Source organism: Pithys albifrons, chromosome 16 (assembly GCF_047495875.1).
Source record: "Pithys albifrons albifrons isolate INPA30051 chromosome 16, PitAlb_v1, whole genome shotgun sequence".
Classification (NCBI taxonomy): domain Eukaryota; kingdom Metazoa; phylum Chordata; class Aves; order Passeriformes; family Thamnophilidae; genus Pithys; species Pithys albifrons.
This window is the reverse complement of record NC_092473.1, coordinates 8,539,816-8,559,932: the sequence shown is the minus strand read 5'-3', so window position 1 is coordinate 8,559,932 and position 20,117 is coordinate 8,539,816. Positions and strand designations below refer to the sequence as shown.

Below are 20,117 nucleotides of genomic sequence, written 5' to 3'. Positions count from 1 at the left end.
GAAAGTAACAAGTGCAATATAGCCTTCCTAAGAAGGAAATAAAGTCATGGGGATAGGGAGAGTAGTTCATAATTTCTGATTAAAATACACTGATATACATATTACATTTCTAGAAGTTTCCCCAGTGTGTAACACAGCATGGATACAGATTGAGGAAAAAGCCTTTCCACAGGTGGTGCCCAAAGCTTGGACTGATGGAAGTATCCACACAGCTCCCGCTTTTATTTCCTTTTGTTATTAAACTCACTTGGAGGGCAAGGCATCAGGGAGGATTAGTCAGCTGGTTACCTGTATCATTAGCAGGGAAAGAGGATGGTGTGAGTGTACAAAGGCTGAGAGAAAATGTGCAGTTTTCAGGTCTGCAGCACACAAAGAGAAATGGGAAACTAATCCTCCAGTGAACTCCAAGTGTGGAGAAAGCTTGCATGTGTGGGAGGGCTTCTATGAGAAGATGACAAGTGAAAACTGAGGGGGAAACAAAGTGTATTTGACTTCATTGATGCAGATCTGGTGTTAAGCAAGGACAGGTCTGCCGGCTTGGAGTGGGGCGCTCATCTCCCCCAAACCTTTGCTGAGGACACCTCAGTGGGGCCCTGTAGCTCCTCTCCTGCAGCAAGGGTGGATGGAGGCAACAGGAGCAGTGCCCTGGGACTGTGCCCACCTGATGAGATGCCACTCAGCAAAACCCAGCCAAGCCTCCCTCAGGGCTGGGCTCAGAAGGTGGGAGCACTCAGCTGGGCAGGCAGGGGGGCTCTGGAGGCTCCAAAAGCATCTCCAGGGCTGCCAGTGACTCAATCCATGGCACTGCTCAACCTGGGGATGCGGCCAAGCCCCTGGGCTGGAGCTCAGCTGAGGGCTAGGGTCAACATTGGAGGTCTAAAGAAGAGAAAAAGGTGAGTCCTATATCCAAAAGCAAATTGAGAAGACATTGCCAAAACAAAGCAAGGTCCACAACCAGTGTCTTCTCATGAGCAGACCCTGGCCTGGGCCTGAGGTGTCCCAGGGCATGAGCAGACTAACCAGGCACTCAGTAAGCACATACACATGCTGAGCATTGCAGCAATCTCAGAATATGGTGTATACACTGGGGACTGAAATGAATAACTGGAAAGAGAAACATTGACTTTGTGTTTGCATTGCCTGAACACACTGACAGGTCTGCCCAGAAAGCAGCACGAGCGTGTCCCTGTGCACAACCACGGCCGGACACTGCGGAGAACAAACGACACTGCTGGTCTTGCTGGTTTTGAGCAAACCCTCCAAATCCTAGTGACTCATCCAAGCAGAGATGCCCCAGTTTACAGCTGTGAAAATAGATTAGGAAAGTCTTTGGAGACTATGAGGAAAGGACAACAAGTGATTGTTACTTTTGGAAGGTAGTGACAGCTAATAAAAATGTTCTTGATTCAGCAGGTACTTTAACGCATGGGCAGTTTGAAGGATGTAGGGAATAGCAATCACTTCAATGGGGCTATTCACATGTCAAAACTTACACAACTGAACAACAATTTGGTTAAGTTAGATCAAAAGTTCAGACACTTGTGGCAGCACAAAGGTATGGAAAGAAGACAGTTTGATTCTGTGTATGAATTAGATGAAGGAAAGAGCAACTGCACTGAGATTGATTCTGTGTAGGGTTAACCCTAATCCTGTGTAGGAGTAAAATGAAGGAAAGAGCAACTGCTCTGCTGGATTCTGGGATGGGATTGCCACTTTGGTACTGCATGGGCTGCTCCCTGTGTGGGAAGAGCCCAGGGCCTGTCTCCAGCAGGTCTCACCAGACATCGATGCACACACCTCCGTGCTGGTCCTATGCTTGCTTTTGGTGCAATTCCAACAGCCACAATATAGCAGAGAACAACACACCTGCTTGTGTGGAGACAGCACACTGAAAATGGGTACAATTATTAATCATGATTAATTTAGTATTATTTAATGGCAAGCCTGCCAGCCACTGCACAAGGCCCTACAGCTGTAACAAAGAGGAATTTGAGTGTAGAGACGGGATAGCCCTGGCCATGGTGAACAGTGGTGTCAGCAAACACAGCAGAAGTTCTGCCATGGTGAGGGTTGCTGGAGAGGTAGCTGAGGATCACAAAAGCAGCTGAACAGGCAAAAAACATACAGGGGAAAGTGTTTGGGAGAATACGGCAAGGAGGCTAAGGTGGTTCGAAGCAGCAATGAAGGGCCTCTGCAGACAGGACAAGGAAAGCAAACATACAGTCAGAAGAGATAGGTCAAAATTCTTACAAGTTCTCTCAGTGTCCAAAACTTTGGTATTTCCACCCATACCCGCCTGACTCATCTCCACAGTTTCCTTTCCCAGGATTCAGCCCTGCAGAGACCAGACATACAGCAACCCTAGCAGCTCTTTGCCAAGAAACTATTTCTAGAAGGTCCCTAGAGAAGAAAACTGGAATTATGGGGCAAACTGACCTATTCAGAACTAAGCATAATATTACTTCATGGTGAAACACAAGAGCCCAGAAGTGAAAGAGCTGAGCATCTTGAATTTTGTGACCTCCTTTTCAATAAATTCTTATAATTATGTTTAAGCTCATTGATTTAAATAAATTATTAATTTAATATTCATTAACACAGCATTGTAAATTATTAGGGGATGTCATTGCTGCCAAGCCACCTGTGGCAAGATTGTTCCTTTCCTGGCTATTCCTAGGCTGGGGTATCCTGCCCTGATGCCCACTCCCTCCTGGGCAAGGAAGCCATGTGCTCAGACTGGCTCACCAGCTTCTGCAGCTGCCAGCAGCCCTGCATCACCACCAGAGCAGCTGGGGAGGAGGACAGCAATCCAGCAGACAGGGAAGAATTACTGTAATTCCCACATACACCTCTATAGCATCCAGAGTACTCAGAAAGCTTTGCTCCCACATCTGCTGGGGACACGGCAATGAAGCTGGGTGGGATCTTCCTACTCCAGTAAGGGACCCTGATCTGCACTGGTCCTCTCACTGTTGCCAGCTTGCACACATCTGGGTGTCTGTGCATGGCATGCATGGGTAGCCTAACAAAAGAATTCAACAGTGAAAAGCAAAAGGTACAAAGACCTCTTCCTAAAGGGAACACTTATAGCGAGGTGATCAACCATGTAAATGCAGCACAACAATACAGGAGAAAACCTCTCATTGCAAGGTTCAGCTTTCAGACCCTGGATATGCAGCCTGACCCTCTTACTGATGCTCCCAACTCCTCCTCCCTCCCTGAAGGCAATTTAGTGCAAGGGGAGGCTCAGAGGAGCCTTTACCCTGGCTCTAGTAAGAAAAAAATCCAACTCTGCCATCTAAAAAGGGAAGAAAAAGGAAGGTTATATTTAGCCTTTGCTATCCATCACAAAACAAATATTAGCATGGCAGGCATTTCTCAGTGAAGCTGGTCCCTGTAACAACAGTCATTCATAAAATGCACCATAAAATGAGAACAACAGATATGATTTCAGAGGCCAACTGCATGTGGAAGGCTCTAGGTGACTGTTAATACTTCAGCTTTTACAAGTGTTGTCTTAAACTGTTTGCTTTGTCTTTCAAGTCAGGTTTAACTGAGGAACAAGATAATGGAAGAAAACTATTCCTTAGCTGCTCAGCTTACTGGAATACTTCAGAGATTAGAGTTCTGCTCCAGCACCAGCACTGCCATCTGGGCTGGGAAGTTGCACCTGTGTATTTCAAAGCATCAGCTTTCTGCATTTGGATGCTCCAGGCACTGATCAATCATCACACAGGATGCAGCCACTCAGTGCAGCTCTGCCAGTGTTGTACGATTCTCAAGATATTTTATTAGCAATACAATCATCTTTGCTGTACTTCAATTACTGCTTCCCATTCAACCATTGTCTGTTTCCCATGGAAAAGAAAATAACTAACATAGTCAAAAAAGACTGAAAGTCTTTTATAAATGTCACACTGCTGAATAAATCTCTTCCCAGTGAGAGTACATAAATGGCTGGGTACAAAGGAGATGTACTGAGAGAAAAAGAATATACTCCATCGTCTGCTTCCTGAGCCACTTCACAACCTATTTTCTATAAATTCAAGGCTTCAGATGGCATTTATATAATAAATAAATAAGCCCACTGCTGTGAAGCAGCAGCACATGCTTAAATGAAAATCCTAAAGAGACCATATAAGAGAATTCCACCAAGGATTAATGAACAAATGTGATTAAAACTATCTACAGCTCTGGACCGCCGCCAAAATGCTGCCAGCAGTATTTGATATGTAAATGCTTAAAACATTTGCTATGTGTACTGCTGCTGATGCAAAGCCTCTATAGAGAGTTTCTCCATCTAATTAGAGATATTGGTTTAGCAAACTTTGGAGTCTATAAAAACCCTCAATGTCTCATTATTCTTTTAAAATAGAATATTCATTTGTTTGGAATGTTTTCAGCTCTATCCCATGAAACCCTGAAAAGCCCTTGGCTAATGAAAATCTCCAGCCCTATATCAGCTAATAAACCCTACAGCTTTTATGATAATAAAATACTCTCACATGCACTCATTAAAACTTTGTAACTTGTTGCTTTTGACTTTCTTCAAAGACTCTCTAGGCAAAAAGTAAACAACTCAATTTCCAATGATTTTATAGTGCAATTTCAACAAAAGCATTTAAAATATCCAGGATCTTATCAAACACACCATACAATAGTGCAATCACTGTGTCTCTGATCTGGTGAGGCACTTAACAGCATGTGCTTGACTGTAGCGCACTTGGAGCTCTGCTGAAATGGTGCAACTTTCACACTCTACTCTCATAAATTACTTTACTGCTAAGGACCTACCTGTCCATGTGCTGGGAAGCAGCATGTGCAATGATTACACAAAAGATTAAGAACTGAGAGCTGCCTTTTAACTAATCTTGGATCTCTTAGGCACACGAGTGCACTTATTAAGGTGACTTTAAAATCCAGTTCTAACTGAGATTGCCCATCTCTACCACAGATACATCACACAACTCACCAATGGTTTAAGATTTTACTTGCTGGTGTTTACAGAACCTTTTTTTAAAAATTCCCTCAGTCCCAGGAGTATCTTTTGAATTGATCTTAGGAATTCATTTGTCTTTGACAATGACATTTTCTGAGCATCGCTGCTGGTGCAATAAAAAGTAAAGAAATAAGAAAAACACTACCCTGTAATACCATGTTATATGTAGCTCTTTTTCCCACCTCAACTTTAAAACAACTACAAGTTGCAAGTTAGAAAGCAAGTTACTGTATTTTACAATAGAACCATACATTTGCTTTCCTTACATAAATCTAATCACATGCAATTGCTAGTAGGGTTATCAACAACAAATACACTGAGAAACACTTGAATAACAAAAGCTTCTGAAGCGCCTTCCAAATGTGCAACTGCACAGGACCTGATACACATAAAAATAATCTAAAAAATCAGGTACAGGCAGGATGACTTATTCCCTAAATAACTGAGTATTGATGCATTCAAGACAACTCAGAGGTATTTTGATAGAAAGGAAGGAAATGTTTCACTCTGATTTGTTAAATAATTTTCTATTTATTTTTCTCTCTAAGTATTCGAATCATCAGCACATCACCACCACTATTTATTTTTTCATTTTGCTAGCCCAGAACTTGAGTGCCTGACAGATAGCCTTTGCTAGAAAGGCCTATAATTGCCTATTTCCCACAAATATTTTTAAGTAAAGGCAGAAATGTGTGTCAAACTTAGATAAGGGCTAGAAAACTTGGTAAAGGCATATAATGCAGTAAAGTAAAATTCCCACCACACTCACAAGAGACGTCAGTTTAGTTGAACTGCATGTATGAAAGAATGTTCATTTTTATCAGTGCTGGCAAAAACTGTTTATCAAGCCTTGCTGGCATTCCCATTACTTGCATTTGGAAACTAAAATAATGCAGATTAGAGGAGAGAAAATACAGCAATGTGGGGTTTAGACTCTTCAATGTTTAGCATTTTTTGATAAGTAGCCCAAAAAGATTCAGAGACTCATATGCTTATTCAGCATTATCTCAGCTCGAAACATGGAATCATAGAATCATTTAATTTGAAAAAGACCTTTAAAACCATGGAATCCAGCACTGCCAAACCCACCTCTAAACCATGCCCCCAGGTGCCAGTCTCCTAAACTAGAGTGCCAGTCTTGAGTAAGCAGATTTCCTTTTGGCATTGGTGCATGTCCTGTTCACAAGTAGAAGTTTCTGTTCATGGGCTTGTGAAAACTCTTTATGAGAGAGAGCTGCTATGTTTGGCTGTTCCCACTTCAGTCTGTCTGCCTGGAGTAGAGGCAATTTGTGCAGTCATATTAGAATTTGTTTATCTAGGCTCTGGCTCATTTATAGCTTGTTTCGAGCCTTTTTTGGCTTCTGATCCCACCAACACAAACATACAAATTGGAAAAAAAAAGCCTAACAACTTTCTTTAATTTTTATTCTCTGATAGGGTCAATGGTTAAATATCATCACACCTTCTGTGGTTAACAGGCATGTAAGGGATAAACCATACACGTGGTCTCTTTTGCCTTCACAGACAGGATGCAACGTCCCCCAGAGTGGAAGGTGTGCCTGACTCTGCTCCATGGTGGGTCCATGGAGTGGCACAGCTGCCACTCCAGAGCCAGGCCAGGATCCTTGGCTGCACAGCTCAGCTCTGCTCTCTCCTCAGCAGCAAAATCAATTACTTGTTCTTGTCCATATTTACTCTCCATGCCACATGGCAGGCTTTCAGAAGACAAGCCAACAGAATGGTTCAAGTTGAATTCTTCCCAAATCAATGCTACAAAGGGAGGAGAAGCACCAATGCAGGGGCAGGTGGTCTTGCCCATACAGGAAGAACTTCATGGAAAACTTGCCACATGCAGGTGAGATGGGTTCACACAAAGCACAATGTCACTTTAGCTGACCTTCCACTAATTGCTCCCATTACCACTTCAGTCAGCAACTTTCCAAGGTAGCTGTGGTTAGTACAAATGGAAAGAATTGTGATTTTCATGATACAAATGCACCAGTAAGGTGTATGATACCAAGTCCAAGTCTGAACATATTTAACCTCCTTCTATCAAGAGTGTAAGGACTGACTGAAGGCAGAGTGTGAAGCTAATGAACACACGCTATCTGCTGACAATTTGGCATGAAAAGGCTATTTCAATATTACACTGTCAAAGGGCGATCGTATTTTTCATTTCCATCACCAGGAAGTTGAGTGTTGACGTAAATGATCACTTTGATAGACAGTGAGCAGGAAGCAGCAGTGTACCTGAAGAGGTCAGCTACACAGCTTTAAGCCACATTGATATTTATATTGAGACTCATGTTTGAAGAGGATTCATGCTCAGAATGCCTAAATTTAATGAGGTCATTTAATAGTTTAAACTCTACAAGCTAAAAACACAATGTCTTGGCTGTTATCATCTCTTGTTTTCAGCATATTTCTATTTAAAAACTTTTATGACAAAAAGGTTTTTCTCCCACTAGATAAAAAACTTATGAAGTGACAGAAACATTGGCAAATGCACTTTCGACCCACTCTTCTACAAAGTGCATGTTTGAAGAAAGCAGTGTACAAATTAACCACATTTTGTTCCTTAAAACACTAATATTTTTAGGAACTTCAATCGTGAGACAAGTTACCTCTTGTAAGATCTTTAATCAATGAAAAAATACTTTTTTCTATCCTCTTTCCCACTGATAAAGCCCTATACAAAGGACAGCATTTTATATTTGTAATGCTCCAAAATCAGTGCAGTGCATTCAGCTTATGCTGGTGTAAGCCAGACCATAAACCCAGCTCTGTACTCTTGGCTATGGGAAATTGTAACAAAGATTTTCTGGTGTTTCCCAGTTTAGAGGCTCTGAAAATGTGTTGTTAGCCTGTATGACAGTATGGTAATAGATGAAAATCAGCACTGTCTTCCTATCACTCTGAGAACTGCTCTGTTTTTCCTTGCTTACATGTCTTATGGTAGGTAATTCTCCATAGGAAAAAATTCCTGAGCAGCCACTTCTTTCTGAAAGGCCCTTTCATTGTGTCAAAGTGGCAGCAAATGTAATTGCTGCCAGTTACTACATGACTTCTAAGAGCTGCTGAAATGTATTTGCCAAGATAATTTCACAGAGTTGCCTTTACCTGTTATTACAATAACAAGCCATTCCATTACTAATCATTGCCTCAATGTAGAGATCAATAGAGAAAACTAGCACATTTAACAAGCTAGCACATGAACTCTTGATGGACCAAATACAAGCCATCCTCCTGGGGATGCCAGAGTAAGGACACAGCACTACAAAGAGTTAAGACTGACATGACTATCCTCTCTCACCAAAACATCTGAGTCCACTTAATATCTGCTGAAAAGTATCTTGGAAAAAAAAATAAAAGTGTACTGAAATACTTGACTAACCAGCTGCTAATACCCAAGGATATTTAATTATTAAAACTAAACATGATATAATTTTAGCTTTATCAAAGCACTGGGAATTTATTTAGTACAGAATGATGCTCCCTGCTTTGCGTTTTCCCAGTGTTTGTCTGCTGCTGCATATTCATGTAGAACCTCATCTGCCTACACCATACATCCCATTTTGATGAAAACAATAATCACTGATTAAATAAGCAAGTGGAATGAACTGCAGAAATTATCAAGTTCATTACTCAAATTAGTAAGACTTTGTTTAAAAGAAAAAAAATCTAGATATTGGGCTGAACGGGATCTTTTTGTTTGTTTATGCTGCGTATATTTTACATGGCACAGTTTATATTCAGCAAACTTTTTCACCATCTCTAAAATTAAATTACCAAGAGTTTTGTGTAAAAGGGAAGAAATTAAAACGAAACAGGAACATAGATTTAAAGCAACCGTTCACTTCATCCAGTTTCTACATTCCTGCATCCATCTGAAATTTTATTTGCACAAGTCGGTAAGAAAAATTATTTGCTCCTTAGTTTAACAGCTATAATAAAAAATGCTCTCTTTCTTCCAAGAAAGTGGGAAAAAAGAAACCTTGAGAATGTTTTATGTGAAATAAACTCAGTCACAAGCAGTATTAATACTGTTGCCTCCTCTGCCCTGCTCATCATTGCAGAGCTTTGCCTGCAGATTGTGGAGTCTTGTCAGTCTGGGGTGACACGTGTGGAGGTGTCAGCCTGGGGCAGGCTGTGTGCCAGGGAGGGATCTACCCAGCAGAACCAACTCAGATTTAAAGCCCATCATTGTGGACTGTGTGTTCCTCAATCAGCTGTTAACAGTCTTGCAACTTAAAACTCATGAGAAATCTTTGCTTTTCTGGATACAGTTGTTAAAATGCCACTTTTCCAGCTTAAATGTTAACTTTTGCTCATTTCTCATTTCCTAAACATAACTTGCTCCCTCTGACTGTGCTCACCACAGGCCATGATTCACCGCGTTGCCCCACCCTCACACATGTGTCATACCAGGAAATGAAAGCCATGCAATCCTATCCTTCCCCATGACACTTTCAAAATCAGTGTGATCCTGACAGGCATCAAAGATGGGTCACTGCAGGGCTCAGTGAAAACGTCCCTCCCTGCACACACACACGAGTGAAGCCCCTCCACCACAGCCCCTCTCTGCAGGCTCTGAGCAGGGGAAGGCATAACAGGCATGCTCCCAAATGCAGCATCTCCTGCAAAGCTCACCAGAGACATTCCTGGCTGCCACACAACAAAGTGGCCAGCCAACACTTCACGTCAGCAGTGAAATCAAAACCACTCATGTGAAGCTGGCAAGGTGCAGGGAACTGAGACAACCATCCCATCACTGGAAAAGGAAGCAGGAAACCCTTTCTGATACTGGTATTGGGTCTTGCCATCTCCCTGTTTAATTTGCAGGCAAAAACTGGCCAATTTAGTCTGATGTTGCCCTGACAACAGACAGTCCTTCTGATGCAGTAGAGAAGATGGACCTGGATAAAAAAACTTCTAAGGAAAAGACAAGAGGGAATATACACTCATGCAATGAGCAGCTTCAGTCTCCAAACTAGAGTTATCCCAAGAGAAGAGTGGTGGGACTCCACTGGCAGAGTGTTCTCTCCGTGCCAGGGTGCAGCCAAGTGCTCTTCATCCCCCTCATGAGACCCCTCTGCTGAGGCCCTTTTGCAAACTCATTTAAAAGTAAAGTGAATTACCATAAACCAGGTCCTTCCCAAAGCTCCTCCTGGGCCTGACACTCCCTTTGATCCCTGAGCTGCTGAATCAACCTGTCGGAGTGCATCAATCCAAAGGACCAGAAGGCAAAACAGGGAAAACGGGGTCAGGCTAATGGGATTTAACATTAATTCTGCACCAAGCCTGAAAAGATGGAAGAACGAGGCCTGGGGGGTGAAAGGGATAATGAACTGAGAGTTGATGGAAGGAAACTTAATTGGTTTTAACAAGAGAAGGTCACATTTTGTTACCTTTCTTTGGGTTGAGCAATAATCTTATTTTGACAATTTGTGCAGGTGATGACCTGCCCTACTCATTGTTGGGACTGCTTTGGAGTAAGTGAAGAATGCAGAGCTGGAATACGGGGCACAAACATGTGGCAGAGAGGATGTCTGAGTGTGAAAACTGAAAAGGGAATGTCTAGATCCATTAACTGACATAACTGGGGCTGATGAGAAAACAATTGGGAGGGTGGGAGGCTGATGTTCCTGCTCACTCCTGTGCTTAACAGAGCTGCAACCAGTACAGTCTTATTTAATCCGGAGATTAGAGTAGAACCATTGGCTCACTTCAACTCAGGAAAAGGCACATGAATTTAAGTTAGGCAGGCAGTCACCAGTGATCTCCTGATCCTGCCAAGCTCTACTGTGCAGCAGTGACCTGGAGAGATGTCCTGGCTGCCTCTCCCCTCCTGGTCTGCAATGGTTCATGAATCTGGAGATGCTCCATGCACTTTGTGATGAAAGCCAGCACTGGTATCTCTTGACACACCACATGGACCAGTATCCCATCCAGAATAAAAATCAGGGTGTTCCAGCCTTCAGCTACAGTTCTGCAGCTGCCACCTGCAACATGACTTGAGCCTTGTGGGAACAGTTTCAGTGCCTACACAATACCACCTATGGAAAGGTTTAGCAGTGACGCTGACCCAAACAGTGCAAGCATAGCCACAGTCCTGGCAAGCTCCTGCCACTCAAAGCATCTGGAAGCTACCTTGCACCTGAAAGGCATGGTGCATCCCATCTTCAGAATACAATGATCTGAGTCAGTGCTAAAACATCCTCCAAGGATGCTCCAATTATTTAAAGCCATAATGTGACACAAATAACCAATTTGGATTTATAGATCTTTTAGTGTTCAGCTGCCCCAAGAAGGCACCGCTGTAAGATGACTTGCCAGAAATTAGTTTGGGGCAGCAAAACTTCTAAACTGAGATTGACTCTGTATTTGGAAATGACTTGGCCCCAAACCAGTTCCTAATGTGGCAAAGAGTGCAATTATCCTGATGAAAGCTTAGGGATGCTTGTGCCTACAGCTGGTTCATCAAGTAATGTTGAATGATGGATATAATTAAACAGCGTGTGGCAGAGTGGAATGTGTGCTACAATGAACCACTTAGGGCCTCATCCCCTCCGATCAGCCTGGAACTACAGATGGATCCTCAGAAACAGTCAATGGCATTCAGCACCACTATTTATATAGAGAGATTCAGAAGTATCACATAATTGCACTGTGACTCGTAGTGCTGTGCAGGATGAGCAGAAACGAAGAATCCAACTGTAATATTGTGCAAGTGTCAAAGCCAAGTGGTCCCTAATTCTACCTGGGACTGTGCAGTAGCTCACTGTAGGTCTGGAATTTCTGCACTACCAGGTCAAAGCTTCCACAGTATCTCAAGATAGAAAGATTTGACTAGTTGATACATGTCAGGATTTTAAAGAAAAAAAAAAACTTGAGAAAAAGAGCCACATTCTGCAGCACATCCCTAAAGACAAAGAACACCACACACAGAGGTGCTCTTCTCTCCTCTGCTCTCCTCCAAACCACACAAGCTCTGCAGCACTGACAGTGCCCACAGATACTGCTTTTGGCCTGCACAGATGTGAGAGCTGAGCCAGGTCTCCTGTGCAGCACTGACAGACTGATGAAGGTGTTTGTTCCCTGCAGAAGACAACAAAAGTGATGAAGCCTCTTAAGCAATTCCTGTGTAAGGGAGTGCACTAGAAGATCTCAGCATTTCCCACCTGCAACCATCCTCCTCGACCCCACAGCCCCTGGAGCCTGTGGACTGCAGCATCAGCACATGGTGTGGTTTTAGGGATGTCACTTAGTGACAACAGCAGACAGAGCAACTGGATGCCTCTGTCCAAGTCAATATGGTATTTCCCATCAGTACTCCCCATAAATACCAGGGAATGAGGCAGCTGGTGCCAGCTGACTCTTACCTTGCACTGTAATTCTCCAGAAAAAGGAGTTTCCACTGGATCAGAAGAGGAAGGTGAGACTGTGTACTTGTGCTACCCACCCTTGGTCTGTAACCACAGTGGGTTACTGCTGCATTTTATTTATATAAAAGCACTTCTATAAAATTATCTGTCTTCCAAAGCAGCTTTAATTCTGTTATAAAGTATTTAATTCATATCATGGCTTCAGCTCATTCACATGCAGTAACCCTGAATAACAAAATGTCAAAATGCATAATTTGATATCAAGACAAGACCTGAATTTACGTATCAATTGGCTGAAAAATCTTAAACATCAAATACCATTCCATTCTTACATTTTGAGCTCTATATTCAAGGAAAAGATTTCATTTATCCATCTCTCCCTCTCTTCTCTGTTTCAATATCACTAAGAGACTGAATCAGAACAACATTTTGGCTCACCCTTTAATGGCCTTTTGGTTTGCAACTATTTAAGAGTGACTTGGGAAAGGTGTAATAGCACATATTGTGTTCACTTTGAACTGCCACCAGATATTATTTTGCAGCTGTTTTATTGTAGGTGGCATCTGAAATCTAAACAAAGAAAGTATCTTAATGGCAATTTCAGGAGATTTTTAATTTCCTGAGAGAATTCAGCGGGACCACAAAAGGGAGAGCATGTTTAAAACACAAGGTTATAATAGGAATGTTTCCCTCTTCCAAGTAGTTTTAGCTTTTGGAATTTGATTATGATTTTACTGAACTTCCTAAAAAAATAAAAAATCAAAACCCACCTGAAGAGAGATTAAAGTTTCTCACAAAACCCACGTAAGCACCACAAGGACTTGCTTCTCTGCAGCTTCTGTTACCTCCTTCACACTCAATCCAGAGTAAAAGCCATTTGAAGCAAAGTTGTGGGAGAGTGAACAGGAAAGAAAGGTCACACCTAGGATTTCTGTAATCATTAACATTCCACCACATGCTGAAACCCCACTGGGGCTTCTTCATTCCAGGAATGGAGTGAGCAACTGAGTACCATGGGATGAGTTTGCCAGTGTGGGGAAGCTAGTGGGGAATTTTGTTAAAGTACAGGAGCCATTCTGCACAAAGGACTTGGTTATCACACACTTTTTGTCCACAAAGACAAGTTGTCAGTGAAAAACAGGTTTGATAAATAGCTCAGGAACAGTAAAGCAGAAATAGCTGAGCTGGCAAGATCCCTCATACTGCTCAATGCCTTCCTCAGCCCCAATACATCAGTTACCCTTACAAAAATACTATTCCAGATATTATCCTAGCATCCTGAAGACAAAAGATGCAACTGTTGCCTAGGAACCAATGGTGCACATTATCACAACATTTGTGCTGTTATTGTTTACAGATCAGGCTGAACAGCATCCAGTGAAGATTCATATTTAACTCTCTTTTAGCAGGCAGACTTTTTTCTCAGTCATAAATAAATAAAAAATAAATTGTGTCCAGAAAACAAACAGCAAACATGAAAACCCTTTGGCTCTTTGCTGGAGAACACCCCTGTGAGCAGCCCCAGAGCCAAGCCAGAGAGAAGTGGGTACCAGCCAAGCAGCCCAGCACGTGCCCATCAAACTGTGGAGTTTGGCATGGGGGGCTTCTGTCTGCCAGGCAGTCCCTGCAGTGGCCTGAGACACTGACTCAGATGCTTCAGTTCACAGAGGAAGAGATAAAGGGCTCAAAGGAAAGCACTGCAATCAACACGGTAACATGTTTCCAAGTACAATGGTACTTTGAGTAAAACTCTTCTTAAAATGTGCTTTAATTGATGCATCTTTAATCTGTGTGTACTGTAAAGATGACTGCATAGCCAAACCAGTCTCCAGTTTGGGGTGCATTTATTCCTGTTGCCAGACTGAAGCTGCTATGCAGCACATCTCAGAAGTACTAAATATCAAAAAAAGTTACTAAGAGCTGCAAATGTCACAATTCTCCAAAAGCAAAAGCTGCTTTATATCCATAAATCCAGGAGGGAAGGGGCAGAAGAAGTAACCTCAGCTGCTGGGGCTGCTCAGAGAAAGGGTGGGTCTCCCATCACTGAACATTTGCCAGCTTGAAGAAAACCTTATGGTAATGCCAGATGTAAATAAAATTTTTAAGCCACAGTAATTTCAACATTTCACCCCACCCATTTGTAACCACACACAAAACCACTGCTTTGCCAACCACTGATAACCAGTAAAACAGAGAAGAGGAATAGCAAACCAAAAAGATAACCTTCAAAATATATAAATTTCAAGAAAATATGCTGGCAAAGTGAGGAAAGAAGAGGAGAAAAGGTTATTTGAGGGATTAAAGAAAGAAGCAAATCTGAAATTCTCAGACAATGCAGATTCAAGAAAAACACTGATAAAGTTCCTTTTTGGACAGGAAAAAAGATTCCCTGTGAAGCATTGAGACTGGATTGACATCTGGATTGCCAGATAAAGATATTCTGAGCAAACAAAACCACATACAATGTCAGTGACAATACTGAGATAAAAACCTCAGGCACTGGTATCTTAACAGATGTTGTACTGCAAAAGCTACCTGTCCTGCACTCCCATCTAGATGTACAGATAGGATTCAGCAGTGCTCCAGCTCAGGATAACATTTGAAAGGGCACTTTAAAGAACACCACACTATTCGCCTTGTGGCTGGTACATTATTTTAGTGGCAAGGCCTCATTTCAGATCAACATTTCAACAGGTGGCTTCATAGGGGTGTAAGGTCAAACTCAGCCCTGGAAAAACAGTATCCTTTATCTAGGCTTTCATGTCCAGCAACAGCTTACATAGTGCCAGGAAGGAAATATCTGTAGAAGACATCTCAGACAGCTGAGTCTTAGAGAGACTTAGAATTGCTAAATTAAATCAAGTCTAATTAAGAAAGTGACAGAGAGGAATTGCCTTTTCAGCCAATGGTTTTGGTGATCCTATTTGCCATTAAACAGCTCCCAACAGCCCTGCTGGCTTTGGGATTTCTAAATTCTTAGCCATCAAGAGGACACAAATGGGTCTCAGACATTTCTCACAAAGCCAGAGAGCTGCATGTGAAAGCTAAGAGTTTTGTTTCAGTTCTAAGAAGAAACTTTCCTGTATTTCCAATATTGCATTTCAAGCCTGCACATTGCAAAAGCTGGGAAGTTTTGCAAAAGCAGCTGGACAACTCGAGTCTGGCATCAAAGGGCATTCCTCAAGTTTTTAAAGGAGCATCTAAATCTTGATGAACATTGCTATTTTAGCATTAACAATGTTACCTTGACCCTCAGAAGACAAGACAGTGAAGCAAGAGCAAGTCTGTCAATAGTTCTTTGCTAGCTCATTTTTCTTAATTTCTGAGTATGATTCTGATTGACAAAGATGATCTCCACAAATTAAACCAAATTGGCACCTGTTTAAAGGACCAGTCCCAGACAGATCATCCCATTTACTCCCCAGAGTCTGTAGTACCTCAAGTGTTATTTGTATTATAATACCCATTTCATTCAAGTACCAGACCAAAACCTCTACTGAACGTGTCTCATTTAAATGAGTCTTCACAACACAAGCTTTTGTGAACAGTAGGGCTATGCAACTTCATCTTAAAATAGTGTCAAGTAGCAAAACAAAAGTAGTTTCATTAGGTTTAAGTTCATTTGTTGTACCTGATAGCTCATAATTGAAAATGTAGTTGTATCTGCATTCCTGGCTCCATCAATAAGACACTTTATTTTCTTACTGAAGCACTCCCCAAGCTTCTGCTAATAATTTTGCTTGACCTTTATTAAAGACCAAGCATTAGCTGCCAATTAGATTTGGTGATCCCTTTGGTGATTGAGGCTTAGTGATTTACTGTAAATTATAAATAGTTCAAATGTTTCATTATGTTTATTCTTTATACAAGCTTTGTGGCCAGGTAAGCACTGACATGACATTCACTGTTAAACGATCTCATTAAACTTCTTAATTTAAGTGGTGTAACACTTCACCTGCCACATTATCCAAGGACTCCTGCAATGCACATTAAACATTCAGCATGAATAGATGCTCTATCACGGTTCACCTTGTTGGGAGTGAAATTTCAGTCCCTGAACATAAGGTTGACTACTTTATGCTGTTTGTCAGAGACAATAAATAATGTAAATAGATACCCATGTAAAGAAAGAGGTTAAAGACATCAGTAGTTTTCTCACAGTGTTTTGAAAGAGGTTCTCAAAAAAAGGTGCGTTAAATCACTAAAAAATACCACTAAAATAAAAAAAAATGTTAAGGAAAAGGAAGGAAGTTGCTGGTTTCTTTCATTTCTTTATGAATTCAATGACTGTGAAAGATGATTTCTTGAGAACCCTGGAGGTATGTGGTCCTTCTTTATTCACAAGCCCAGAGCAAATGGAGGGGCAGTTGCACAATCTCCCACCTCAGAGCTGCTTGTGGAGGTTTGTCTTTAGCCATTTCATCCCTCCTTTTCCTGCTGAGGATGTTTAACAGAGCTGAATGGAGTCAAGGCTGGATAATCCACATCACTTCACTTAGGCCAATAAATAGCATATTGCCTCATGGCTAAAGGGCGACACAGAATTTTTGTTGGAGGCAGCTTCGTTTCCAGACTGTTGGCCTGTGATTTTTATTTCAGTAACAAGGAGAAGCACATGGACTAGGACCTTCCCTGTGCTAGGTGCTGGACCTACAGATTCCACAAACAAAACTTTCAGGCACAAGGAAGAATAATAGGGGGATCTGAATTTTCCTTGCCTGCAAATGTTTTATTTTATACATTTTTAATTGTTTCCCTCACAAAATGAATAGTTCTAATATTTTTCCCCCATGCCTTTATACAGTATGATCCTTAACATCTGCTTCTGGACATCTCTTCTGAAGGATGAAGGGCTTCAAGCAATTCTGCTGTAGTCTGTGAACATACCAGACTGCTCCCTGGACAGATTGAAGCTTCATCATATAGTATTAACCCCACATACTGAATATGTTTTTCTGACTTAGAAGGCTGGATTAGCTTTTATTATCAGAAGAGAAGTAGTAAAGGTTTCAGTGTTACAGATGGAATGGCAGATGGGAAGCAAAAGCTTAATATGAAGCAGCTCTGGATAAAAACTATTAATCCACAAAATTCATATGTTCTTATGCAGGGAAGCCTAGCAAAACCCATGGCAATATGACTAACCAGTGAGGGAAGTGTAAACTGCCCCTACTCCATTATGACAAATCATGGCATGAGGTCTGAAAGAACAGAAACTGCCTCAAACACCATATTACTATTTCCTGGAAAAACAATCAGCTCTCTATGGGGTACACAGGGAATAATGCCTTCTTAAAGATTATAAATATTAATTTATAGCACCTCCACTATGAAAATGAAATGGGTTCATATATGTATTTGAGGAGATAATATTTTCCAGGGTTTATAGCTGTAATATTCCATATTACAGAAAATTCTAACAGTATAAGTCACTGTCATTGAAGCTGCAGCACTGAAAAAGGCTCCTTACTTTATGTTGAAGTGCATCCTGGGGTGAAGAGTAAGCACATTTCCTTCAGTTCTGGTAACAGAATACTCTGACAGAATGGAAAGGCAGCACTTCAGATGCTGTGGCTGCCGAGAGCCCACCAGCAGCTCTGAGAGCAGCTGCAATGGAGAACCACAACCTTTAGGAATTCCCTTCCCAAAGAAATGAGTGACTGGGATTTCTCCAGCAGAATGGCACTTGTTCAGAGTTTGAATGACTGCAAGATGCCACGGCATCATTACAAAGAATCCATTAAAACTGAACTGACTCCAGTCTATTCAACAAATGCTGCGGTTGTTTATGGCCTTGTCTGTGAGCGACTGACCCCATCTGGCCCTGTGGTTTGACTTGTTCCACAGGGAACTAAGGCCAGTTCAAACTGCCACAGGTCACGGTCTCAGCATTGCACGATGGTTGGGGTGGACCCAACACCACAGGGTAACTGGACACATCTGCTGGAACTAGTCTATAACTACATTAGACCTTCAGTAATTATTCTTCTACAATTTATCTTACTTGATTCAAAGGGCCATCACCTACCTCTTCCTTTATGGTCTTTTTAGGATCAATACAGCATTCCTCACCAGGACAGTGAACAACAGGAATAACAAGGTAGCTTTTTCCAAAACTCAGGAGGTATACAGAGAACTACATACTCTCCCTTACAAGCAAGGATAATATGTCAAAACTGTGAAGTGTCTTTCAGTTGGATGCCAGAACTGTTTAATTCTGATGCAATGTGAAATACCATGATTTCTTAATTCAAATCCCCATGGTCTAATATTAATGCAGTTATATTAATTCCCTCATTTTTCTCCCCAAAATGCATGGACAGTGCTTAAAAATGGGCACCAGCAATAAAGGCTTTTGTCAGTCCTTACAAAATCCTTCCTAAGGCATAACCTCATGGTTTTTTTCATTTTTCCCCTCAGTAGTGATACTTCTGTACAAGTAGCAGCTTCAGTAAGGGGCTCATACTTTGAGAAAGATCTTGGAGACACCTAATCAGCAGAAGCATCTTTTATATTTTTTTTCTAGGAATATAAAAACCATGTTACAGCATCACTCCCCAGAAAACTGCCCAAGAAAGTTATTTCCCCTTTCATCAATTTATTTCAACATCGAGGGAAACAGAAGCCATGAAGAGAATTTCCTGTCTCCTTCTTCTTCATAACTCTTAAACTGAAACTGAACAGTTTGAAGATATTTGGGTTTTTTGGGGGTGAGTATTCTTTGGATTTTTTGTTTTGGTTCGCTGGGTTATTTTGTTTCGTTTGAGGTTCTTTTATGGACTATCTACTTTTGCACAATGTAGTAAACTTACAGAATGAAGCTGTGAAACCTGGGTAATGTAAGTCCAGTTCTTTGCCTGATTCCATCTGAATAAAGACATTCAGGCAATGGTTGATGCTAAAGATGAAATTGACTCCTAGCTACTTATTTGTCACTTCTACACCCATCAGCCTCGACAGATGAAGTACTAAAAGAAGGGAGAGGAGAATGTTACCTTCACTGAATCTGTATTCAAACCTTTAACACTTGTTAAGACATGAAATCAAACTGTTAATCAGAGCCCTGGGAGAAAAGTATCTCTCTGTGTCTGGGATTCATTTGCTGAGCTCCAGCACTTCTTGCTGCTTTACTCATCCTCTATTGCAGGTGCCTCTTTTGCTGGAAATACTGACTAACTAGAGCAGCCCCTCAGTGACAGTGAAGGCCCAGTGCTGCTTGCCTGCTCACAACTGCAGTCCCTCCCAAGGAAATGAAGTCACACAGGGTACAGTGAGGTGATTGTCTCCTTGGCTAAAGTGTGATTGGCAGAGACATGCCTCACCAAGGAGTCTTCTGCTGTAGAACAAAAGAAACTGCCCTTCTGACCTGTGCTTCTTGCAGTACAGCATGGACATGTCATTCCTTAAATCCAAACTTATTTCCTTTAGGAACAAAACATGTACATTCTTAAAATATTCATTATACCTGATTGGGTAGTCGGCACCACTGAGGTTAATGAAGAAATCCCATGGCCAGTCATTCATCTCCATTAAGTCCCTCATGGTCTGCAGGTAGGTGGCCAGAAGACTTGCTCCTCCCCAGATAGTTGCCATTCTCCAAGAAGTGACTCTCACATTTGGGTACTGGTTGGCAAACTGCAGCACTTGCCGATGTAAGTAATTGGATCGCTTTGCAGGAGAAAAAAGTAACACATTCAAGTTATTCTGTCCAAAATTTTTTCTGTATTCACTAA

General features: G+C 41.7%; 1 protein-coding gene across 2 annotated transcripts in view; it reads right to left on the bottom strand.

Moving 5' to 3' along the window:
- XYLT1 (xylosyltransferase 1) overlaps positions 1–20,117 on the bottom strand; it is a 168,916-nt gene that overhangs the window by 36,818 nt on the left and 111,981 nt on the right. For both annotated transcript variants that reach the window (XM_071571087.1, XM_071571088.1), the window contains one exon: positions 19,850–20,052. In XM_071571087.1, coding sequence (XP_071427188.1) covers positions 19,850–20,052 — 203 coding nt within the window. The remainder of the gene's footprint in view (positions 1–19,849; positions 20,053–20,117) is intronic.